Genomic DNA, 26955 nt, shown 5'->3' with positions numbered 1-26955 from the left:
TAACAAGTGTTCAGCTCCTATTTTGTGAAAGCCCTAACTAATTAAAAGGGAAAATGTGAAAAGAAACACAGAATATCAAGCCACAAAACCATAATAGACGACTGACTGTCAAATCTTCAGAACAAAGTCCTAAAGGAAAAAATATCAACTATTTCTTGATTTTATGAACCAATGCTTATTAGGCAAGGCTTAGGGGCATTGCATATTTAGGGATCGCTTCACTACATCATTTGGGGCATTCACTAAACAAAAATTTGCCATGCTGAAGTATACTATAAAAATTACTGCCTGTTTATGTAAACAATACTTTTACATGCATTAGACAGTAGAGTTGGCTGGAAAACAGAAATTTCATTTCAGAAAAAACAGGCTTTCAAAAATTTGTTTTCATTCCGTATCAGAACTGAAATGAGACCGTTCGAATTTTAGGGTGAAAAAAACACAAGACTACCAACCCCAGAATAACCAGTAACTCAGAGGTGATTAGAGCACTCGCCAAGGATATGAGATTCAACTCCCTGCCGAATCTGAAACTAAGCCATAGGGCAGGTCTACACTACCGTTTAAGTCGATCTAACCCACATCACTTAGGGGATGAAAAAGAAACTCCCCTGAATGACGCAAGTTATAGTGACCTAAGAGCTTTCCAAACTAATGCTATGGTGGACATAGCTTCCGCCTCTCTTATGTCGGTGAGAGAGTCCTCTCCTGTCAGCATAGAGCATCTTCACTGGATGTGCTGCAGCTGCGCTGATGTAGCGCTTCTAGTGCAGACCTGCCCTTAGACCTGGGTCTCCCACATCCCAGGTGAGTGCCCTAAGTACCAGACCATTATTGATTATTTTGGGGTAGGGGTCCCTCTCTCTTCTTTTCCTTTGGGTCTCCCACATCCCACGTGAGGCTACTGGTTATTCTTGAGTCCCTCTCTCCCCTTCCAGAAATTTCATCCTGACCTTAAGAAACCTTCCCAACTAAATTTTTGTAAAAATAAGATACATTTTCATGAAAAACATTTCAGCTTTAACAAAACAGCACTTTTAGATGGGAAAAAAATTCAAAAAATTTGTGACCAGCTCTACCTAGCACCATAAAAAATACATTTGCATTACACAAAGCTAATTAACTACATACAAGTAGTTGCATTACATTCTCAACAAGAAACAGGATGTATACTAAGCAGTGAATTTATAAATAATTGCAGAATCTGAGTTTCCTGTAAAACAGTATGCATACGGCAGTTGCTGTAGCACCAGAATTTTTTTTTTTTTCCTCCGATGACATAACTTGTCAAACACCAGAACAATTCAATTGCTTGATGGAGATACATAATAAAACTTATAATCTTAAAAAATATTAGCAATATTACTTCTTTGGTTTTCGTCATGGTCTCTGCTATGATACTGGCAGCTCCAGGATCATCAGTGACTGGAATGAAAGGACGAGAAGAGGCAGCAGCAGCTGAGGGAGTTACAGCAGAGGGGGTCACAGCATCTTCTGAAGAAACAACCTAGTCAGAAACATCATAGTTAACCAGATAACAGAGCAATAAGATATTGCATGTGTTTAAACAAGCTTAACTAGACTTTTTAAAAAGAAGATTGTGCTCAGAAAAGAGATGCCTAAGAACAGAAGCATCTTAATTCAAGAAATCCAGTCCCTGTATGAACCTTGCAGTGGTGCCTACTGGCGAACTAAGGGCTTTTCTTCACTATGGCACTAAGTCGATGTAAGTTATATCGCTTCAGTTACATAAAACTACACAAGTGAAGTCAACATAACCTACATCTACTTACTGCAATGTCTATACCATGCAATTTCAACAGGAGACACCCTCCCATCAACTTAGGATTTCTTATCCAGATTCGCTAAATCGACGCTGCTGCATCGATCGCAGCAGCGCTGGATTTAGCTCGTAGTGAAGACAAGCCCTAAATCAGGGCCCCACTGCACTAGGTATGAACATGCAGTAAAATGACAATTCTTATCCCAAAGAGCTTACAACCTAAAAGACAAGACATAACAGCTGGATGAGACAAACAAGTATGTCAGCATGGGGGAATGGAGATGTATTCTTTTTAGTGACAAAATTATTATTACTATTCCTTTTAACACTGAAGAACACACACAGTATGTTTGTATCTGGCTTTCTTTTCAATACATCACACAATAGAAATAAGGTTACAATTATTTGTTACATTTGAAATAAGATTTAGACACTGATGATTCTCTTTATCTTGACATTTGTTCTTTTTTAAATCCAGTTTATAAATTTACCTCTACTTCTTAAACTGTTTCAATACCTGATTAAGAGAAAATCAATATCTTTGAATCAGGTCTAAAACATGAGAGATTTCCTTATGTTTTTACCTGATTCACTGGACTCTAAACTTGTGAACTGATTATAATCAGGCACAGCTGACAAAACACAGGTACTTCATGGCATCGATTCTAGAAGTTAGATTGATGCTGAAGTAAAGTTCTTACGCATGTTACTGTCAAATTAAATAAAGGAAAATACTTTGCAGTGTTATTGTTGATGGATGTTTCAGCACTCTAAAATTGTTGTTCTGATAGCAAAACTCATTCTGATTTTATTTATTTTACCTCTCCTCTCCTGTCTTGCCAGGGATTTGGACTCAGTCTCTCTTCAACATCCACTGCTAGCACACACTCTTCCCCATTGGCAGGGCTCCCCGTAGAAGCAGCATCTGGTGGTGGGACTGGGGATGAAGAAGGACATTCCACTGGTGCAATCATACTTGCAGGCATCAGTGCTCCAACCACTGCATCCCTAAATCAAAAATGAACAAACTGTTGGGAAAGACTTACACTAGACCACCAAATCCTCTCCTTGGAAGAAAAGGGTCCTGTTATTCAGCTAGAGTAATACTAAAAGTGATGGTTTTCAATGTTTGCAGTCTACAGGGTAGTTTACTTCCATTCCATGTGGGAGGACTCAGACTTAGCTGAGATAGTTACAGATGCCTACAGAGTTTGGGGATTTTTAAACCAAAAAGTCTTCCACAAGTTTCTTTTCAGACTCTTTACCACTAGTATTTCTCCTGTCTTTATAAACAGAAATGAGCAATCTCAAAAGGAGCCCTCTGCTCTGTGATATACATTCTCAGCTGCAAAGTATATAACAAGATTATTGCTGGGAGTTGCACTTTTGGAAAGCTATCATTCTGTTCTTATTTGGATGATGCACTCTCACATGAGACTTTTAAATAAGCTAATATTTTGTTGCAGAGTTTCCTGTTCCACATAAGACAGTCTTGTCAGGAAAACCTGCATCAACAAGTCGATTTCAAGTGAACCCTAAAAGGAAATTAAAATGAAGTTAAAGCATCCATGCTAGAGCCCTATTTTATACCCATGATTACCTGGTATAAGGGAGAAAATGTATGAAGTAGCTTACTATCTATGCTTCACCCTGTAAAATACAACAATGTTGGCATGCCTACCTGGCATACATGATTTGTAATGCTGTCAATATATGAGATAATGCATGCTGTTTGGCAAGGTTCCCATCTAGCGACAGAAGAATCTTAGCGAGGGAAGGGCGGTTAGGTTTGGAACTGTTTACACCACTGATTTTGTTACTGGCAGCAGAAGAATCTGCATCTGATGGGACACCTGGGAAAAAGAGTCAGACATGCTTTTAAAAAAAAGACTATAATGCATAATAACTGGTTTTGTTTGATACCTGCCTAATGATACTTTTGGAAAGGATTCTTAGCCACAATTCCTGTCATTCTGATATGAAACCCAATACTAAACCTAGGTCAGCAACGACTTTCATGTAAAACAGAGCCATAGAATCAGAGAATATCACGGTTGGAAGGGACCTCAGGAGATCATCTAGTCCAACCCGCTGCTCAAAGCGGGACCAATTCCCAGACAGATTTTTACCCCAGTTCCCTAAATGGCCACCTCAAGAACTGAACTCACAACCCTGGGTTTAGCAGGCCAATGCTCAAACCACTGAGCTGTCCCTCCCAATAAGTATAAAACTTACTCATGAGAATGGAGACATCTCAACACCACTAGTTTCCTACTGGCCTCTAAAACAAGCTTTACTTGGACAAAAAAATTAGCAGGTAACTTGAGTTCTATTTATATATATTGTACATCTATGAAGCTCTGTTATTGCTGCAGTTCTGTCCAGGTAAAAGATAGCTAATGGATTGAAAGACAAAGAAACAACTAAAATATTCTGATATTTTACATAGAACATTTTTGTTATACAAGTCTGACTAAATCTTGGTTCTGATAAACTGGGAAGGTGCCATCATAGAATGCTGCCTCCCTCTTTAATGGTGGTCACTTGTCTTAGAAATCAATAGGTAAGATAACATTTGCATCAAGAATTATTATTTCTAAGAGGCATATAATACAGAAATTTAATATTACGCTAGCATCCAGAAGCTCCAATCAGGGCAAGGCCCCAACATGATAGTCACTGTATCCCCCGCTCAAAAAAAAAAAGACAAAAAATCTACAGTCCAAGAAGAATCTCATTTTTGCTAATGCATTTTGGACTTTTAAATGTCTTAAACTGTTTGTCAAAGTTCAAACTAGTGCTAACTTTTGTACGACTCCTCAGCTTCAGGGCATACAATGTTTTAGCTTCCCAAGTCTTGTTCTCTTCTGACTTACTCTATTTTCAGCAAATCAGTATGTTTAAATGGCTTTCATCCTGCACAGCCACCTCGTCCCCCACACCCGTCCATCTAAACACATCTACAACACTGCCCCAATCCACAAATATTGTTTTAAAACGTTAAGGAAATAAACATAAGCTTTGTATTACCTAGATAAGAAGCGCCTAAAGGGTCTCTAGCAGTTTGGAAGAGTACTGGCTCATGAACAGATGGTGTAGCTACATCCACTGTTGTCCATGCTACGCTGTGGGAAGATCCACAAGCAACACGTGTAATTTTCTGGCCTTCTAAACCCTGTACAAGAGTAGGTTTTCTATTGACTGTAGTAGTTCCATTGCCTTGTTGTCCATGATCGTTGTCACCCCAAGCATAAACCTGCCAACAGACAGTTCTATATGTTACTTTGTTTCACTGAGTCTTTTATATAGTTATTTTCAAAATTACTATGATAGGATCTTATCTCTAAATGACTTACGTTACTAATTTAAGATATTTCCAGAGTACTTACTACCTTCATATTTAACAGCTGATGCTTTCAGGTTACACATGCTAATACAGCACATATGAGCTTCATTCTGTGAGCAGATTCATGTACTAGTTCATTATTCTGGGTGTACATAAAGTTAACGGGATTACTTGCACATGGATTTTACTGGGGCTCTGCGTAGCTATGATATTTATGCTATCACCCAATATAGAGCAGAAATATATCCTGTCATAATATCATGATTGCTTCTGGATCTTAGGAAGCGAAAAGCAGGGGGCTGTCTATGAAACATCTCATGTTACCATAAATAATAAGGAACAAAAATGCAAAAGCTATATTAAGACGACAGTTAAGATTTAATAAATATATGAAGGCAAGAAAATTCTAAGTGACAAACACATTAGTATTTGTGCAGTGCTTTGAGAAGTAAAACAATATATTATAAAGAATATTTATTCCATTCACTAAGTACGTTAGCCTATGGTTTTAGTTTATTATCCATTTATTGTGTGATGTTATGATTAATCAATGTTATATCACATATATTCATTGTATGTTAACTAGAGTTAATTTGTAGGATTATAGAAGTATAAGATTGATCCACATTTAGAGGAATCATGTATTAGATACAAGTAAGACAAGCCGAAATGCAAGAACCCATAGACTGAGGCCTACAAGATTTTAGCTTAGCCATTTTAGGCCTTGGAGACAAGAAATGCTGACACAAGTAAATGATAGAGGAATAACCTGATGCCCTAAATTTATGGGAAAAGAGGTACCAACTAGTAATAATGCGAAAATCTAGCCCAACAAGGGTGGGCAAACTATGGCCCGCGGGCTGTGTCCGGCCCATCAGATGTTTTAATTCAGTGCTCAAGCTCCCGCCGTGGAATGGAGTCTGGGGCTTGCCCCGCGGGCTCCTAGAAGCAGTAGGATGTCTGCCCTCTGGCTCCTGCATGTAGGGGCAGTCAGAGAGCTCCGCACACCGCCCCCGCAGCAACCATTGGCTGGGAAATACAGCCAGTGGGAGTTGCAGGGGTGGTGCCTGCGGATGGGACAATGCACAGAGCTGCCTGCCGTGCCCTCCTGCACTGCAAACCCCTCAACCCCAGACCCACCCCAGAGCCTGCATCCCCAGCTGGAGCCCTCATCCCCTTCCCCGCACCTCAACCCCCTCCCCCAGCCTGGAGCTCCCTCTCATTCCCTGAACTCCTCATTTCTGGTCCCACCGCAGAGCCCACACCGCCCCCCGCTGGAGCGCTCACCCCGTCCCACATCCCAACCCCAATTCTGTGAGTATTCATGGCTTGCCATACAATTTCCATACCAGATGTAGCCCTCAGGCCAAAAAGTCTGCCCATCCCAGTCTAGCCAGAAGATTAAATTTTAAATTATAAAATGCTGTTATAGTAAATCTTGTCTCCGACATGCATCTTAGACACAGGATACAGGTGGTACATCAGTGCTAATGAGAACCTACACAGCCTATTGAATTTGAGCTTCCTCATGTTTCTAGGGGACACAGAACAATAAGAGAGAGGGCTGACACTTTCATGTACATGCGCAGAAGGTAGGTATAGATAGAATCACATTATAAAAAAAGGTGCCCACAGAGGGAAAACTGAACTTCCTACGGGAAACCTCCAGCAGGGACCATCCCCGTATTGATGATCAATCCAAGGGAAAGACATCAGACTAACACCATGTAGGATGATATGAGTATGTCCGTCTGTAGTTATAACTGGTGCATGGATATATTTAGGAATTTTATATGCAGTGATATTTATAAAACTTTGTTGGCAACTTTAATAAAACTGTTAAAAGATAGTGGATCTTGTTCTTGTGATTGTGTGTGTTACTTGTCTATGGTTTCATGTGTTCCTATGACCTCTAGATCTAGAGCAAACAGAGATAACTCTATTGGGTTTGAGACTGTAGACACCAGAGCCAAATCGACTGTAGTATAATTAACATTAAATAAAATAAAAAGCTACAAGTATTACTGCTTTTATTACATTACATTGCCTCAATATCTAGTTTTTTCTGGACCAGAGTAACTTACCTGTCCTGTGTCAGTGACAGCCAGGCAGTGAAGTGCACCTACAGCCACATGTACAATCTTCTTCCCTCTCAACCCTTCCACAACCTGTGGCTTTCGCACATGAACATCAGTGCCATGACCCAGCCTGAAGTAATCCCCCTTGCCCCTGGAACAGACAAGTGAGTAATTGTAAAATTCCAGGCAATTATATCGTTCCAAACAGTGTAATCCTTTGCCATTACACCTTTGCAAATTGAAATGGTTTATATATCCAAAGGGAAAGCACACGTAACAGCAATGCAAATTTCTTGACAATGACCCTGAAACCTGACTTGGAAAGACTTGTCTCTAGAAGGTAGCGAAAAATCTACAATTTTTCATATATTGGCCTCAATACTAAAAATGTACCATTATTATTTTTGGGAAGTATTGTGGTTGCATAAAATTCATTCTGTTTTGAAATATCTTACTATTATAAATTTATTTATACACCTCTACCCCGATATAACATGACCCGAAAGAACGCAGGTTGCCATACAACACGGTAAAGCTCTGACAGGGGGTGTCCTTTCCCCAACCTCCCTGCATTCACCTGTAGCGGGAAGCAGAGTGCCATGGCTGGGAGCTGGCAGAGTGGAGCGGGCTGGGGCCGTGTCGCTCTGCTTCCCGTCAACGGTGAGCACGGAGGGCATCTTTTCCCCAACCTCCCCGCACTCACTGGTGGCAGGAAGTGGAGCAGCCCAGCCCCAGCCAGCTCCACCTTGCTAGCTCCCAGCCGTGGTGCTCCGCTTCCCACTGTAGGTGAGTGCAGGACCTTTCCCTAGGCACCCCCCAGTTACACAGCTGGGGTCGGGGCAAGGAAAGCGGAGCAGGCTGGGGCCGCATTGCTCTGCTTCCCGCTGCAGGTGAGTGTGCGGGTGGGGGCATCCTTTCCCCAACCTCCCCGCACTCACCGATGGTGGGAAGCGGAGCTCTGTGGCTGGGAGATGGTAGGGTGGAGCGTATTGTGGCTGGGCTGCTCCACTTCCTGCCACTGCCAGTGACTGCCTGTCAGGGGGCGGGGAGGGGTGGATAGGGGTCGGAGCAGTCAGGGGACAGGGGGGGATTGGGTAGGGGGTGGGATCCTGGGGGTGATTAGGGATGGGAGTCACTGGAGGGGGTGGTCAGGAAACAAGGAATGGGGGTGGGGGGGCAAAGCAAGTTTGATATAACGCGATCTCACATATAACACAGTGAGATTTTCTCTCCCCCAAGGACTGCGTTATGTCAGGGTAGAGGTGTATTTAAAAATGACTTGTATTTTTTTAACTCATTAAAATCACTATCCAGCTTACAATGTATATAAACACAGAACCTGCACTGTGACAACTACTCACATGAGTAAAACTGCACATATGCTTAACTGTTTACATAATTGAGGCTTCAGACAAGCCTCAAAACACAGGTTACTTTTATTACCAACATATAAAGTTTTCCTCAGCTGCTGTCTGACACACACCATTAACATTGCACTACTCAGTCTATTTTATGGCAATACATCAAGATATTACCAACAGTATCAAATGAGCAGAAAAAAAAATGAAGAGTGTTGGTCAGCGGTAACAATTCTCATTTTTCCCCATTGTATTTCGTAACAGTAATCAATCTCTGCTGGAAATCAAGTATCTCTAAATGTCCTTAGCTTCAATAGTAATTTCCAGATAAAAACTATGTTACAACTGAACTGAACACATATCAGTATCACAAGGATAAAAAAAATTACTTGGATATTCTAATTACCCCCCAAAACAAGTACTACAAATCGAGGAAATTCAGAGTTAAACTTAAAATAAATCCAAACATACTAGGTATAGAAATGTACAGCTGAGGCACACAAACACGCTTAACTTTGCCTAGCAGTGATGTCATGCAATAATCATGTTATGATTATTAAATATTTTAGTGTTTTTAATCCCAATTTAGATTTAACTTATTTTTGAAGACATTTGATTTTCTTTCCCCTGTCCCCCATCTCTTTGCAGTGTCAATACAGGAAGGGAAAATGGTGGCCCACGGGCAACTTGGCTTCCCACATATTGAGAGCAATAGGGGACAGCGGTCATTCTGAAGGAGGACATCTTTAATAAAAGGCACTGTTAGCTTCACTTTTGTCAAGAACAACAGGAAATAACCATTTGAAAAGACAGAAGATAGTTGTGGAATTCACTATAACAAATTATTATTCATCAGCCTGTGCTGAAGAAGAAAAATTAGTTTATGAAGAATAAGGACAATCCTAAAGTTAAATTTCTCAAATATAGCCTGTACGTAAGAACTCAGTTTAACCAAACGGGATGTCTGAAGACCCTGTGTTGTTCTGTTACTGAGATCACTGGTAACAAAAGATATCTCCTGAGTTTTAAGTTTCATGAATTATCTTTAATAAATTTTTACTATAACTAACCAATTCACTTGTAAGTTCTCAGGCGGGAAATTCTCATTCTGTACTCAAAGAGTATTCTAATACTGAGGAGAATATGTTGTATTCTCTACACATAAAGTGGCTGAATCCCTGATTTAAGTGAAAAAACTAATCCCTAATAATGGAATCACAACCAATCATTCTGTAATTAGAGAACATATATAAGATGCAGCAGTGCACTGCTTTAACATAAGAACCAAGAGGAACTGAGATATATTATTTCACAGATGATATATAGAAGGCCCTACTTGAATCGTGGGATGATTGTCAAAAAATTGCAGATCAATTGTGAACAAGCCATGGAAGGGGATAAGGGGGAGGGATAACCCAGTGGTTTGAGCATTGGCGTGCTAAACCCAGGGTTGTGAGTTCAGTCCTTGAGGGGGCCACCTAGGGATCTGGGGCAAAAATCAGTACTTGGTTCTTCTAGTGAATGCTGGAGGCTAGATTCAATGACCTTTCAGGGTCCCTTCCAGTTCTATTTCCATAAATTGTGGAAAAGAATAATGGACCTTACTGTTTTCAGTAATAAGGTCCATTATTACCTTTCCACAATTTGCCACTGTTGGCCACCCAGGGCTGAGAAGGGGAGCTGCAGCCCTCAGCCCTGGGGTGGCCACTGCTCCCCACTGTTAGCCTCACACCCAGTAAGGCTCCCACTATCAAAACTGCGTTGGAAGTCAAAAACTGCGGAATCCACAATTTCCACAACATTGCAAGTTAAGTAGGGCCTCAACTTCTTTTATCATAATAATCTTTATGTCTATTTACTTTTATTGCACTGAAACCTATACACCTCAACCAGACAAGGGTCCCAGTTATGGCAGGCACTCTATAAAGATTTAGTAAATGACAGCACCTTCCCCAAAGAGCTTACATTCTAACAGACAAAACAAAACAGGTGGGTGTACAAGAAAATGTGCAGGAGGAGGAGGAGGAGGAGGAGGAGGGAGTGGAAACAATAGGCTGTTTTAGAATAAATTAAATGTGCACAAAGCATAGATGTAATAAGCCAGTCTGTAGCAATCAACACAACTCAAATGCCTTGAAATTTTTTGTAAAAATATTTCTTAGCAACCTTGACATACCAGGTCCACACCACTCCAGATTTGGTAAGTGCCAAAGAGAACTGAGCCCCACACTCAATCTGGCACACACTCTGGCCATTTAGTCTTTCAATGTTCTGAGGAATATTGCATCCTTCACTTCCTCCTCGGCCCAGTTTTCCAAAGTCACCATCTCCCCAGGAAAACACCAAACCTAGTAACACCAACCAAACAGTACGTTAGACTATGATCACAATATTCCCATACGCTACGAAGTTGCTAACGAAAGATACTCCTACCTTCATCTGTCAAAGCCAGAGTCTGAGCATCTCTGCTTCCACAAGCAACTTGAATGACTCTGTGCCCAAGCAGCACTTTAACCTATAACACACAGAAAAGTAAACATGCTGTCTGAAAAACATTAAGTATATTTCAAAGTTTCACAGTAATTTCAAAGTATTTGTGACTTGTTTTGTTCTTTACACATCTAAGCTCACATTACAAACTGCTTTGGGATTCTTAGCTTTATTTCTCCCTTTATTTTCTCTTTTTGTGCATATACATACATATACACCACCACAATCAGGAAACATGTCATGTACTTACCATCTTCGGTTTGAGTTGTGTAGTATTGTCTCCATGACCCAGTCTGCCGTATTCTCCAAGGCCCCATGTGTACAGTTCACCACTAGATGTGATGGCAGCACTGTGAGAACTGCCACAAGCAATATCACGGATACGCTTGGTTTTCAATGCTTCTATCAATCTTGGTTTATCACAATTCCTAAAGATAGAATAAATGGATTTATCACCTTCTTTTGTGATGTCATGCAATATATTTCATGACCAACGCTCCAATGCCTCACTAATATTAAACACCTGAATGGCAAATCTGCCCTAATGCTAATATTTAAGACTTCAATGTTTCACTTTAAGTCATGGATTTAATTTATTTTTCTATTTATCTTAAAGGTATATTGTTCAAATCAATTTAGGCCGAAAATGTAGGTTTGTTAAAAAAATAAACTTTTAAAAAGCTGAAAACATTTTCATTTTCCACTATTTTTAATGCAGTTCAACTGAAAATTCTTTTTAAGAAATGTTACATAACACAAACTCACTGCAGCATCCTGATAATGAAGAACCAGAAAGATAAACAGATTAAAATGTATATGTTAAAAAGTGAAACTGATTATCTGTCTTCAGCCAACGCTGAGCTATTTATGAAAATTAATGGTAGAGAAAGTAAAAAGTCAAATATTTAAAACAGTCAGCTGTAATGATCCAGCGTTATCAGTTAGAAGTTTCTATAGATTGTATTTCTCCTGTGGACGCATCTTCAAAAAAAAGATACTGATACAGCAGCACCAATTCACCATGGAAAAAGCACTGTTAGCCTTAATTTGTTTTATCAACCATTCAAAAAACTTTAGTGGGCCTCTTACCGAGAAACTGAGGTGAAAATTGTGAAGAACTTCTAGAGAGCATGAGTGTAACCTTATCAGGCTGTGGCAGGCATTTCAACATCCCCACCACCCAGTGCATATTGGCAATCACTATTCCTGCTGCTTCTCACGTAACTTTTCAATAATGAATATACAAAAGACACCGATTTAAACACTGACCCTGCGCATTCAGAGAAATCTATTTCTAAAAAGCTATATTAATTTTAACTTGAGTATCCCTTTAAAACTATTGAAATTGCAATAAAAGCTTAGTTTGCAACATACAAAACTGATATATGTATTGCAGAAGAATCTTTTTGTAACACAATTCTTTATTACTAATATATTTAAATACTGTCACTGCTTGCCAGCAATGATTCAATATCATTTGTTTGAAATATTTCCTATTTCAAGGTACTAATAGAAATTATATCCTTACATTCTGCTGAAATGGCCAAGTTTTCCATCGTCTCCTTCGCCCCATGAAAATACCTTCCCATCAACAGTTAAAGCCATAGCATGCCGGCCACCTGCAAAGGTTTAAACTGCAAGTTTCATACAGCAAAGATTTATTTCTTTACCCTCCAGTATGGAAGACCAGAATGTGCACATAGTCAACAAGGCAGCAGAAGTCAAGCAAAAGCCAAGAAACATCCCATTGGTGCTGAAATTTAATATAGTGCTACGCTCTTCACCCCATAACTCTAATATATTCAAAAGCATTAATTTTCACATGGTCCACTGAGAAGGTGAAAAAAAAAACTTATTTTAATTTTTTTTTTTTTTTAAAGTATCCAGAGTGAACATTTTCCCTCAGTGAAAACAAATCGCTTAAGTAACTATTTTCAAAGTGAAAGAGTTAGCTAACCTTTCTTAAAAGAAAAATATTTCCACTGGATTGACCCAAAAATTACACTATGAAAAATCAGAAATTATTCTGAATTTAACTTTCAGAAAGCTACCACGACTTTATAGGTCAAAAAAATTAAGAGACTAAATTCACAGATTTCTATGGCCAGATGGGACCACCAGATCATCTGTCTAACCTCCTTTACGCAGGCCATAGAATTTCACCCAGTACTCCTGTATTAAAGGCTCTATTCTATAGCCTCTGCACTAGAACCATACAGTGCACAAGAGACTACTTTCATTTTAAGCTTAAGGACATAATGTTTATGTTCCCATGGAGAAATGTAAAGAATCAGTACCTGAGTGAACAGCCACCTTCTTCACTACATAATTACTGAGAGCTGTAATCTGTCGGGGAATAGGCACAGTTCCACTGGATAGGCCTAAACCAAGTCTTCCATTAGTGGCTTCTCCACAGGCATATACTTTGCCCTCTACAGTTACTAAAAGAAAAAAGGTTTTAAATTTCCATTAATAAAAAATTCACAAATGAGAATTTATTCCTACCTCTTAGAAAATAATTTTACTTTTTATTTTGGGGCTGGGAGGGATGGGAAACCTTGCAGTTATCCTACCTGCAAAAAGGCTTTTGGATCCACCAGCTACCTGTACTACATTCAAGGCAGAAAGCGTTTCAGAGAATGAAGGAACCTTGATCTAGAGTGTTTGGAGGAGAGAGAGAGATTATAGCATACAATCAGATTTAAAAGTCGTTACTTGTAAAAGGCAACCAGTTCTTTGCAGTGAAGTTCTAGTATGATAAACTGATTTATCAAATTTAATTAACCAGCGGTTAATAAAATTTTATACATTAGCTTTTCAGTGGTACTCACGAATCCATTATCTGGACACCTCACAGATAACCAATTAGTTAATTAATTGAAATAGATCAAAGCGCTTAAAGCAAAGGAAGAGTGTGTTATATAAAACGGAGATAAATAAGTAACCACCACAAGGAAAAGGTGCAGTAGGATATACAAATTGTTGGGGTTTTCTAAACTATAATTTTCTTGAGTAAACAAACTCTAAATGTCAATCAGCGTATCGGAAATCAACATATATGAGCACATATACAGAGAAAATAAATTCTGCCACTTTTAAATTGCAGTTAATCCAAAAGTAAAGTTCCATAACAATATGGATTAGCTGTAATCAGAAAAACAGCGACAAAGTAACCTATACACCCCTTCATTACAATTAAGTCTTCTGTCAGGCTGACTTTATATAAACAGAGGCTGACACTTTCAGGTGTTCATCATTAACATACACCTCTACTTTGATATAACACTGTCCTTGGGAGCGAAAAAATCTTAGCGCGTTATAGGTGAAACCGTGTTATATTGAACTTGCTTTGATCCACAGGAGTGAGCAGCCCCGCCTTCCCAGAGCACTGCTTTACCACATTATATCCAGATTTGTTTATCACAGGTGGTGTTATATCGAGGTAGCGGTGTATATTAACGTTAGGAATATCTCCCTATATTACTAAAGTAAATATTTATTTACTGATACGCAGCTAAAAAAAATCTTGTGTTACTAAAAAGACTTCTCTATTACAATTAGTGAAAAAAAATTCTGAAGGATAATTGATAAAACATAGGTGAAAGGCTGAAGGTTTCCATTTGGTTTTTGTTATGGCACCTTATCCTTACCAAAAAAAAAAAGAGATGCTGTTTACTTTTAAAAGGTTTCTGGCTTCTGAAACTTTAAAGTTTTTATATTTTATTTTCCGACTAATTTTGTCTCTCTCTACGGCTTGATCCAAAGCCCTCTGAAGTCAAACAGAAGAATTCCATTGACTTTAATGGCAACTGGAATCAGGATCCAACTGGGGAAAAAATAATTTCTCCCCCAAATTGTATTTCTAAATTGATAAGTTATGTATCAGTGCACTGGCATCACTGTCAACTATAATATGAGTAACTCTGGAAACCACATTTGTTATTAACTGCTTACTTTGGAATGGACTCAGACTCATAGACTCATAGGTCAGAAGGGACCAATATGATCATCTAGTCTGACCTCCTGCACAAGGTAGGCCACAAAACCCTACCCATCCACTTTTATAACAACCCCTAACCCATGACTGAGTTATTGAAATCCTCAAAATTGTGGTTTGAAGACCTCAAGCTGCAGAGAATCCACCAGCAAGCGACCCATGCCCCACGCTGCAGAGGAAGGCGAAAAACCTCCAGGGCCCCAACGTTTAGAAAGAATAATCAAACTGGAACGTCAAAGAGGTACTGATATCGAAGGAATGAAACCTCCTATGAAAACTCAAGAGCCTTACCTTTTACCTGCCAAAAGAAGGCTGCGGCATATGCTTGCCTATCATAATAATACAGGGGATTAACGTTAGAGGAGGAATATATAGGTCATATAATGTAAGCCACGCAGACAAATGGATACAAACTAGGAGGATTAGGAAGTTAACTTGAATTCAGACAAGGTTAATAACCATTAGAGAGACGAAATTTCTGGAACAGCCTTTGAGAATAGGGAGAAACAACTTATCTGGCATATAAGCTCCGCATAGATAAGTCTAGGAGGATTATGATGATATTCAATTGAGGCATATGAATCTATGAGCTAATCACAGATAAGCTCTGCTCAATGTTCTGGAGGGGAATGTTGCAGGATCGACGAACTAGTAACTGCCAGAGAATTCTTCTTTGTGCGGCTTGCTATCGGCCCACAATGCTCCGGTATAGCTGATTAGCCATATTTGGTCGGGAAGGAATTCCCCAGGCGATTGGCACGAATCCTAGTAGCCCGTCTCTGAACCTGTTCCAGTTTGAATTCATCCTTTAAAACATGGGACACCAGAACTGCACACAATATTCCAGGTGGGGTCTCACCAGCGCCTTATATAACGGTACTAACACCTCCTTATCCTTGCTGGAAATACCTCGCCTGATGCATCCTAAAACCGCATTTGCTTTTTAACAGCCATATCACATTGGCGGCTCATAGTCATCCTGCTATCAACCAATACCCCAAGGTCCTTCTCCTCCTCTGTCGCTTCCAACTGATGCGTCCCCAACGTATATCTAAAAATTCTTATTATTAATCCCTAAGTGCATGACCTTGCACTTTTCACTATTATATTTCATCCTATTACTATTACTCCAGTTTACAAGGTGGTCCAGATCTTCCTGAATAGTATCCCGGTCCTTCTCCGTGTTAGCAATACCCCCAGCTTTCGTGTCATCCGCAAACTTTATTAGCACATTCCCGCTCTTTGTGCCAAGGTCAGTAATAAAAGGTTAAATAAGATCGGTCCCAAAAACCGATCCTTGAGGGACTCCACTAGTAAACCTCCTTCCAGCCTGACAGTTCACCCTTCAGTACGACCCGCTGGAGTCTCCCCTTTAACCAGTTCCTTATCCACCTTACAACTTTCATATTCATCCCCATCTTTTCCAATTTAACTAACAGTTCCCCATGCGGAACCGTGTCAAACGCCTTACTGAAATCGAGGTAAATTAGATCTACCGCATTTCCTTTGTCTAAGTAATCCGTCACCTTCTCAAAGAAGGAGATCAGGTTGGTTTGCACGATCTACCTTTAGTAAATCCATGTTGCAATTCGTCCCAATTACCATTGACCTCAATGTCCTTAACTACTTTCTCCTTAAAATTTTTTCCAAGACCTTACATACTACAGACGTCAAAGCTAACAGCCTATAATTACCCGGATCACTTTTATTCCCTTTCTTAAAAATAGGAACTACGTTAGCAATTCTCCAGTCGTACGGCACAACCCCGAGTTTACGATTGCTTAAAAATTCTCGCTAACGGGCTCGCAATTTCACGCGCCAGTTCCTTTAATATCCTCGGATGGAGATTGTCCGGGCCCTCCGATTTTGTCCCATTAAGCTGTTCAAGTTGGCCTCTACCTCAGATGCGGTAATATCCACCTCCATATCCACATTCCCGTTTATCATCCCTCCATCGTCCCTAAACTCCTCACTAGTCTTATTAAAGACTGAGCAAAGTACTTATTTAGATATTGGCCATGCCTAGGTTATCCTTAACCTCCGTTCCATCCTCAGTGTATAGCGGCCCCACTTCTTCTTTCTTTTGTTTTCTTCTTATTTATGTGGCTGTAGAACCTTTTTACTATTGGTTTTGATTCCCTTTGCAAGGTCCAGTTCTATGCGGCTTTTTAGCCTTCCTCACTTTATCCCTACATGTTCTGACCTCACTAAGTAGCTTCCCTTGCTAATCCCGCCTTTCTTCCACTCCCTGTAAGCTTTCTGCTTTTTTCCTAATCCCCCTCTCTGAGTTGCTTACTCATCCAGCTTGGCCTACAACTCCTGCCCATGGTTTTTTTCCCCTTTCTTGGGATGCAGGCTTCCGACAGTTTCCGCAGCTGCGACTTAAAGTAATTCCAGGCTCCTCCGCATTTAAATCCACAAGTTCCTCCGTCCAATCCACTTCCCTAACTAATTTCCTTAACTCTTTAAAATTAGCCCTCGAGAAAGTCGAAAACCCTAATCCCAGATCTACGTTTGTTTATCCTTCCATTCTAGTTTGAACTGAATCAGCTCATGATCACTCAAACCAAGGTTGTCCCCTACCACCATTTCTTCTAGCGAGCGTCCTCACTGCTCACCAAAACCAAATCTAAAATGGCATCCCCTTCTCGTAGGTACTTCAACTACTTGATGAAGAAATCCATCCGCTATCACATCCAGAAAAATCTGACCCCTATTATTCTTGCAAGCACTCGTCCTCCACAGTCCATATCCGGGAAGTTGAAGTCTCCATAATCACACATTTCCCCTTTGTGTTTACTTCGTTTAAAGACATTAAAGAGGTCTCTATCCATATCCAAATCAGATTCCCGGCGGTCTGTAGCACACCCCAAGGCAACTATCTCAGTGGGAAGCTCTAGTAGCTTTTTTACCAGTTGTGATTTTGGCCCAGACAGACTCTGTCTTATCCATTCCATACATTCTTATTTCATACAGTTAATCTCATCACTGATGTACAAGGCGCTACTCCACCACCTTTGCCTTTCTTCCTGTCTTTTCTAAACAGCACATAGCCTTCAATACCTGTACTCCAGTCATGAGTACTATTCCACCAGGTTTCTGTTATCCCTATAATATCCGGTTTCACTTCCTGCACCAGTAGCTCCAGTTCCTCCATCTTGTTACCTAGGCTCCTCGCATTAGACAGAGAATATAATACTTTTGTAGATTTTTACAATCCTATATGAACCTCTGCAAACAAACAAGTAGATAATTTTTTTATTCTTATTTTAAAATAGGGTGTTTCTTTTACTCAATTGAATTTTCAAAGTAATGACATCTTTAAATGATTAAATAGATTACACATTTCTCACGTTAAACCATACTGTAGATTCCTCAAAAAAACCAAACAGGTGTGTAAAGGGAGAACATGAGTGCCAGGTTGAGAAGACGCACTTACTTGAAACTTCCCCTCAAATAATTTCTCTCATTAAAATGGATTATACTAGTAAGGGTCAGTAATTCATTTTCTTTCTTTGATTCACTGAACCAGCACCACTGTAAAATTGTGAGTTTCCTGGTGTAGAAATAATTTGTACTGACCTACAAACTAAGCATCTCTGCAACAATCATTTCTACGGCACACGATTGCAAGTTATTGACTATTACGATCTTTCAGAGTTAAAAGCATAATCTTCTACCCTTTGAAAGCTGGAGTTTAAAGTGAGAAGTCACTTGCTTCAAGAAGGCAGCTTCTAAAAAAAACAAACTGGAACTGAAAATGTAATTTTAAGATTCAATTTCTCAATCTGCCAGTGACAGACATTTGAATGCTTTTTTAGCCCTGGAAAGTCATTATGTCTAGTCCTGGAGGGGTTTGATAATAGACCTTAAAAACTTTGAATTCAGTGTCTGGTTTATGTACTTTGTCAGAGATTGTGTTTTACACAAACACTTTTTCAACAAAGATGGTACCTTAGAACCCTTTAGTCCTCCCAACTGATCTTTGTCATTCAGTCCCCAAACAAAAACTTTGGTTCTTATCGTAGCTGCTGATTCCAGCCCTGCCATCTTCTTCCTGACAAGACTGAGTACATTGAGAAAAATAGAAAAACGTCAGCTCCACAGCCTATATACTGTGACATTTGATAAAATATAAAACACAAGTCCAGGTTTAACAATCTGTTTTACATTTTGAAATGTAAATATGCTCTCTTTGTGAAATTAAACTCAGTGTAGCTTCAGAGTTGTAATTTTCTGAGACCACTATGTTAACTTTATACCTATTATAAAAGAAATGTTTTAATAGTTTGCACAATGAAAGTCCTTTAAAAGCGCAACAGACCCACAGAACTGCAGAATTCTACACTGTATATTGGACATATCATATAGTTAAAGCCACTACTCTGAAACTACTCATAAATGGGGTTTCAGCTGTTTTTAACAAATCAAAGCATTTTTCAGCATGAGGAGGCAAAATAAAAAATGATGAAAAAATTATCACTGGATAGGAAAGTATCACATAGGAAAGACAACAGGTATACATCAACTAATGGCTTAATTATAAAACTTGTTGAAACTAGAGCCTGGGTGTTTTCTTTTCTCTAGTACACAAAATAATCCAGTCTGAGTTGCACAGCCAGTCCCGACATTCTTCTAGTTTAAGGTTAAGATAGAAAGTTTATTTTTTCTTCCAAATTCCTTACCTCCCAGTGTTGGCTTTATCATCATCCTCTTCCTCATTATCAGAAGCAAGGAAAGGGACTGCAGCCAAATCTTCATCCTCTGCCCGGATACGCCCCAGTACGCTGAGACCATGTATTTTGCAATCTATTCCAGAGCTTCTGCACTGTTTTATAGCAATCTCAATATACCTGTGATACTAAAGAAGAAAGAGGCAATTGCAATCTTTTGGGTCTATAAGTTTATGGAACATGGAGGATTTAAGATTTTTGCATTGCTGAGTTCCGTCTGTTTTAGAAGTTAATTCTGTAAGATAAATCAAAAGTCCTAGTTTTCTGCCCTATTTAGGTGGCGATTTAATGGATATGGATGTTCTCAGCATGATTGAAGTTTGCTATTAGACTATTTCATTTCTGGGAATGATCTCACCTCCAATCTACCACTAATATTGTGCCCTTCTTGCAGTAACTGGCCACAGTCCAGATTTGTCTCCCGAGGCTGAGGAATAGCCACTCCACTTCTGCCACCCAGCAGATTTGTACTTCCAACCATACCTTTGAAAAAAAACCTCGTACATGTATTGTTTGCTTGGTTCTGAGGCATTGGCTTTTAAATTGAAAACCTATAATTTCACTGGTATTTACTCATAAGACTAATTGTACACATGGACAGTGATTATGCAAAAGCCAATGTTGTGATTAATTATAAGCACCAACATATTGGGAAAACAAAAAATCAAATATAATACTGCAATAACCAAAGGTACACATGGACACTTTTTACAGCAAGATACATTTCCAGTTTGACCATCTGAGAGCTTCTCCTCAAAAACTTACCTCTATACAATCACTAAGAAGAGGCACTGTGGTGTCCACAGGGTTAATGTTGATTGTCTTTAGCTCTATAAGGTTATTTAAAGAATTCCCACCTGTAGAACATTGAAATAAACTGATTTTAAAGGCCATGTACCAACACCACACTTAAATATTAAGCCTATCTGAACACTTTACCAAGTTAAATAATCAATATTTGAGCATTAAAAAAAAAAAAGTGTGTTAAAAAAACGGCCTACTTTTGAGTACAGTTAAATTTCATGTACCTGAAACTACAATAAGAGAGGGCATGTAGCTGCTGTCTGCAGGATCAACTATCATCTTCAGTCTGTGGACAAGTACATCAGGGAAAATCTCTAAACGAATCCAATGCTAGAAAATAAGTGGTCACACATTCAATGAAAATCCCCTTGATCACAAAATAAAAATAGTTAACTTACTGTTATTTATCTATATTGCCAGTCCTTTACTATAATTCAGAAGAATTACAAACAATTGAGAAGAATAAATCTTAGCAAACTTAAAAAAATCATATTTAGAGTGGAACACATACATCTAAATATAAACTTTAGACTAACTGTATTTGTAACATTGAGACGACAGGTGATGCATAAAGAATGCTACAAGATGCACTACAAGCCTTTTTAAAAAAAAAAAAAAAAAAAAGTGTGCCACGGTTGGCATAGCATTCAGAAGAATAGGGTAAACTTGCCTTTCCTTGTGAGCCAGAAGACTGCCAACATTGTTCACTGCCATCAATCAAACGTGAAGCCTGATTCACAGAAGATGACACATTCAAATTCTTAACTATTCGTGACCAGTCATCCAGTAGCATTCCTCGCTGACTACTATGATGTCTCTTCAGCTGTTTTCCAGAACGTCCACAACATACGGGAGACTGACCTATTTAGTTCAAAAAGTTATACTATAAACCATATTGTGAAAGAAAATTACATTTTATAAAAAAATACTACGACAAGAGCAAACATTCAAATCAGACTTCAAAATACATACATAGTTATCAGATAGACTATTTAGCTCAAAATGTATTTGGAAGTGAAGCATGAGGATGTGGTCATGTTACTCCCATTAAAAGGACACAACTTGAAGTGTAGTTCTTTTAAAAAGGAATTAAAAATAGTTTCAAGCACTACACATATCCATGAGTCCTCATGTCCATTTTTGTGGTAGTCACGTTTTCTTCCCCCACCCAATCTTCTCTGGTGTTGGATGTATGTTGTATGTCTGACTGTCACAAGGTGAACCCAAATACGGGCCACTAAGGTGCCAACTTCACCAATGGAAGAACGGATCTGAGAATCCCCTTCAAAATTCTGGTTTGTTGTAGGGTGTATGAAGATTGTACAGTTAACCACTGGAGTATCGAAAGCACTGTCTGTTGCTAAATGAACTCAAAGGGAACTGAACAAAAACCCAAAGACTTATAGGTAAGTAGATACTCTAAGATAGCATTGATTCCGGTGGAGTCCAGATACAAATTGCTTTTATGGGTCCAAGCAGAGAAACGCTTCCACTTAGGTAAGTAACAGATTCTTGTAGGCTTTTACTTTGGTTAAGGATGAATTGCACCCTCCTGGAACTCAAACCTTCTATCTCCAATGCCCATCCAAATACCAGGCTCTGAACTGTAGCTGCCCTGGACTGGAGTGTGTGGCCTTGCCCCTGTGTTGCATTAGAAGGTCTGGCAACATGGGGATGTTCTTGGATGGTCACACTGAGAGCTTCAACAGATCCACGAAACAGAACTGTGCTGGCCAGTTGCGTGCAAATCACGACTCCAGCTCTGTCTTGGAGGAACTTCTGTACAACCAAAGGAATTGGAGGGAGGCATACCCCAAGCAACCCTTCCATAACATCAGATGGGTATCTCCCAACGAGTCTTTGCCCAGGGCTGCTGTGGATCAGTACTGAGGAAGTTTTCTGTTCACCTGTGAGGCAAGAGGGTCCCAGGCTGCCATTCCCCACTGAGCAAAGACGTTGTTGAGAACCAAACTGTGAATTATCCATTTGTGACTTGGGTAAAAATGTCTGCTCAGGTAGAATTTGCATCCCTGGTAAGTATGCAGCTGATCGGATTATGCAATGTCTGATCCACCAATTTCAGAGGATGACTGCCTCTATGCCAGAGGTGGGCAAACTACAGTCTGCAGGCCACATCCGGCTTGCAGGACTGTCCTGCCTGGCCCCTGAGCTCCCGGACGAGGAGGCTAGCCCCCAGCCCCTCCCCTGCTGTTCCCGCTCCCCTGCAGCCTCAGCTCACCATGCCACCAGCACTCTGGGCAGCAAGCTCCTGCCGGGCAGCGCGGCTGGCTCCAGCCAGACAGCTGCCAGTCCTGCCACTCTGAGCAGCATGGTAAGAGGGCAAGGAGTGGGGGATGTTGGATAAAGGGCAGGGAGTCCAGGAGGGCAGTCAGGGAACAGGGAGCAGTTGGATGGGGCAGAAGTTCTGTGGGTGGGGGGGGAGGACACACCAGGGGACGGGGAATGCGGGGGTTGGATAGGGCGTAGGAGTCCCCATGGCCATGTCAGGGGGCAGGATCTGAATAGGGGTCGGGGCAGTCGGGGACAGGGAGGGGGTGGATAAGGGTGGGATCCCGGGGGCGGTCAGGGGACAAGGAGCAGGTGGGGGGTGAATGGATCAGGAGTTCTGAGGGGGGCAGTCAGAGGGCAGGAAGTGGGAGGGGCAGATAAGGAGCAGGGGCCAGGCTGTTTCCCTCCACACAGTTTTGCAACCCTGATGTGGCCCTCAGGCCAAAAAGTTTGCCCACCCCTGCTCTATGCACACAAAGAGATCTTGTTCTCCCTTGCTTGTTTATATTAATCACTATTGCCATATTGTCCAACATTACGCAAACATGTTTGGATTGGATGAGTGGGAGGAAGGCACTGCGGGCCCCACACACTGCCCTGAGTTCTAGTAAGCTGATGTGCATTCTGGACTCCCAGAATCCAGACACTTTGTGACATATGCTTGCCCATGCACACACCACTACTCAGTGGAAGGCACCATTAACAATGGTTGCCTCATTTGTTGGTGTGAGAAAAGGAATCCCTACCTGAACCTTCTCCGGTTTTGTCCGCCAGAGAAGAGAGCTTAATACCTTGGGCATAATTGTGACCTTCTCCTTTAAGGTGCCCTTGTCTTGTGGGTACATAGTGGGAAGCCACGCTTGTAGGCATTATAAATGAAGTCTGTGTTATATGTGTGCATGAAGCCATGTAGCCAAGGAGGGAAAGACAAATTCTAACTCATAGATTCATAGACTTAAGGTCAGAAGGGACCATCCTGTGTCTGACAGTGAGCTGGTGTACAAGAATGCTTGTGACCTAAAAATCTTTCAAGAGGTAGATGTGCTCTTGCTGTAGTCAAGTCTAATGTCACCCCTACGAAGTTTATGCACCCTATGAAGGACAATGTGGATTTTTTGTAATTGAGGCAGACACTCAGGGAAGGTAAAAGACTGAGCTGAACACAGGTTGCTCTGCAGACCTCTGAGTAGGAGTTGCCTGTGAGAAGAGAGTTGCCAAGGCACTGAAAGACTAAATTCTTCTCTTCTCATCCAAGCAGCCACCACTGAAAACACTTCCGTAAACGCCCTTTGTGCTGTTGCCAGACTGAAGGGGAGAACTCTGAATTGGTCATGGTCAAAGAGGAAATTGAGGAACGTCCAGTGGGCTGGGATGGACATCTATAAGAAACAGTGTGTCTTTCATGTTGAGAGACACAAGCCATGTGCCCTCCTCTAACAAGGAAATTATTGACACCACAGATAGCATGAAGAATTTTACTTACTGGATAAATTTGTTTAAGTAAAGTAGATGGAGAATTGATCTCCATTCTCTAGTCCTCTTGGAGATTAAGAAGGAGAACAGAATCCCATGGTGTTGAATTAGAATCTTTCCCATGTCTCCTGTGAGGAGCAGGAAGTTCACCTCCTGTTGTAAAATCTCCTTCCGAAAGTGTTCCCCGAAGAGGAACTGAAAAAGGGGTTTGTGGGCAGGAGTTACCATCCTGGATAAACTCTAATTAGTTTATTAGTCTGTGGTTAGGGCCTTCCAGTTTTTGGAAAATTGGCTAAGACGACAGCCAAACATCTGAATAGAGGAATGAAAAGGTATAAAGGTACACGGGTCTTGACAGTCCCATCAAAACTCTTCACCTGGGGGTTAGAGTACGAAGTGGTGATGGATGTTGCAGAGGCGGGTATCCTGGGTTTACATATCCTCTGTCTCTTGCATGGTGGCTTCTGAGGATGTTAATGATAAAAGGCACTGATGTAGCACCTAAAGACCCCACTCAGGCCTCTGTGAGATGGTAGTGATTTTGGAGCAGCTTCCACTTATCCCTTCTGAAGAATAGTGTACCTTCTCCATCCACACAAAGGATACACAGATGCTGATCCCCTCTATATTATGGTTCTGTATTAGCTCCCATCACCATAGTAACCAACTGCTTCTTAGCAGAGGTACTTTGAAGGCCTCAGGTCACTCTCTCTCAACTGGTTCCCCATAGAAGAACTAGTTCAGGAAAGTCAGATCCCTCTGGAGACCTTGTATTTTAATGAGCCACCTGTCCTTTCATGTGCACTGGATATTAGTGATTATCAGCAGAGAATCTACTTTAGCCACCTCCACATCCACACTAGGCCTGGAAATGTGAAGGAGGGAAAAATCATATGTCATTAAACATTAAGGTCTGGCTGACCTGAGAATCAGAAGGAGAAAGGCAAAGTCAAACGGTATGAGATCAGACAACCTGGGGAAAGGGAGGAGAAGAAAAATCTAAAAAGAAAAGAACTCATTGTAGATCCCAGTAGTAATATTAATCAGGAACAGAAGAGCCCAGAACTGCTGTGTGTGGCTATTCTTGCTTCAGAAGCAAAATATTTTAGTGGATTACGAGCAATTGGTCACTGGGAGAGGTGCCCTTGCTTTTCAGACTGCATGACTTGGAGACTAGTCAGAGGAGGAATAACCTCCATCCATTTTTAAGGTCACAATCTTGTTACAGAGCAATTAATGGCTGAGCTGCCATGCTCCTTTTGAAGAGGAACTGCGAAAAACCTAGGTGCACTATCTTCATCTGATGGCATGAAGGAGCTGTAGATGTGTTTGGATTGGCAGTGAAGAGCAGTAAGATAAAGTCATTATTTCATTTTATTCCCACTCTAGTTGCAAACTCAATTCTGATAGAGAGCAACTGTCTCTTAACACTAAATTAAATATCATTTAGCATACAAATATGAGCCATTTAAAGTTTTTTTACTCAGTATCCTAACATTAATCATGCAGAATTACCCACAGAAAAGCTTAAAGGGGCATTCTGATGTATTCAGTACTGAACTGCAACATAAGGTCCTTATTTGTACTAAACAATTCATTTCCTAGTAAGCTAGTTACAATGTTAAACTTCCTAATGTAATAAAATTAAGCCTAAAAACATGATTTCAAGAGGTATTTAATGCATTTTAAATTAATGTCAGCAATTTCTAGGTTTTGAAATATACCTGGTTCATTTATTCTGCCGAATGTATGCCGGGTGTTATGCTTTCTGGTTTTGAAACAGGTTTCACAAAAGTCAAAGTCATCACAGTTTCTACACTTGAACCTAGGCCCATTGATAGGAAACATCTGACAGCCATCACATCTGATTTTAACAAAGAGACAATTAATATGGTCGATCTTAAAAAACAAGATTCACATGGCACAGAATTTATTGTAACAGCATTCATAGATGAAAACGTTTCTTTATTCCTCCCCTCCACAGTCCCTTCAGCTTGTGGACAAAACTGCACATAGTTTTCTAATATACTTATCTAAGAAATTTCAGTTATAATAGTAAAGTTATATGCCAAGTGGTTCAAGAAATGATAGAAATTAAAACTAACTTACGTGACCCCTGGATGAATGCTGGGGACCAATTCCATTTCTGACAATAAACCAGTCCAGTGAGACTGCTGAGGGAAGTCTACGATGACATCTTTCCCATTGGCACTAAAAGCTGTGACGAAACATGCAAAGACAGATAATTTTGTGAAAATATCTAAAGAATTAATTAGAAGTGGCTACAGTCGACTAGCCAAAATTGCTTTTTATAAGCGATTCCTTCTAGGAGGTTAGCATTTATTTCAGAATGCATCTTTATTCCAGTGGAATCATCTCTCTAGTTGCAGTAATCAAAATAAAAATCATTTAAATGTTTTGTCAGCTTTTAATCATGTAACATTTGCACTGTGGCCTAGCTCTGATCCTTCATGACATTACTTGAAATAATATTTGCGTTACCTATTTTTCCTAATGCACACATTAACTTGCACAGTTTAGGAATTTTATGAGCTTCTCAAAAGAAAGACTAACAACACGACTATGCTTGGAAGGATTAAATTT

At 40.2% G+C, this 26955-nt stretch overlaps 1 protein-coding gene across 4 annotated transcripts in view; it reads right to left on the bottom strand.

Annotated features, from left to right (window-relative positions):
* HERC2 (HECT and RLD domain containing E3 ubiquitin protein ligase 2) overlaps positions 1-26955 on the bottom strand; it is a 203732-nt gene that overhangs the window by 59964 nt on the left and 116813 nt on the right. For all 4 annotated transcript variants that reach the window (XM_075060860.1, XM_075060863.1, XM_075060861.1 and 1 more), the window contains exons 51-68: positions 26461-26569; positions 26076-26215; positions 21260-21450; positions 20814-20919; positions 20551-20642; positions 19738-19913; positions 19007-19118; positions 13629-13710; positions 13353-13496; positions 12584-12674; positions 11306-11483; positions 10999-11080; positions 10742-10913; positions 7214-7358; positions 4814-5039; positions 3465-3636; positions 2605-2791; positions 1367-1507 (exon numbers count right to left, since the gene is read on the bottom strand). In XM_075060860.1, the coding sequence (XP_074916961.1) occupies positions 1367-1507; positions 2605-2791; positions 3465-3636; positions 4814-5039; positions 7214-7358; positions 10742-10913; positions 10999-11080; positions 11306-11483; positions 12584-12674; positions 13353-13496; positions 13629-13710; positions 19007-19118; positions 19738-19913; positions 20551-20642; positions 20814-20919; positions 21260-21450; positions 26076-26215; positions 26461-26569 (2546 nt within the window). The remainder of the gene's footprint in view (positions 1-1366; positions 1508-2604; positions 2792-3464; positions 3637-4813; positions 5040-7213; positions 7359-10741; positions 10914-10998; positions 11081-11305; positions 11484-12583; positions 12675-13352; positions 13497-13628; positions 13711-19006; positions 19119-19737; positions 19914-20550; positions 20643-20813; positions 20920-21259; positions 21451-26075; positions 26216-26460; positions 26570-26955) is intronic.

This window comes from Chelonoidis abingdonii, chromosome 1, assembly GCF_003597395.2.
Source record: "Chelonoidis abingdonii isolate Lonesome George chromosome 1, CheloAbing_2.0, whole genome shotgun sequence".
In the NCBI taxonomy this organism is placed as follows: domain Eukaryota; kingdom Metazoa; phylum Chordata; order Testudines; family Testudinidae; genus Chelonoidis; species Chelonoidis abingdonii.
This window is presented reverse-complemented; position numbering and strand designations above follow the sequence as displayed.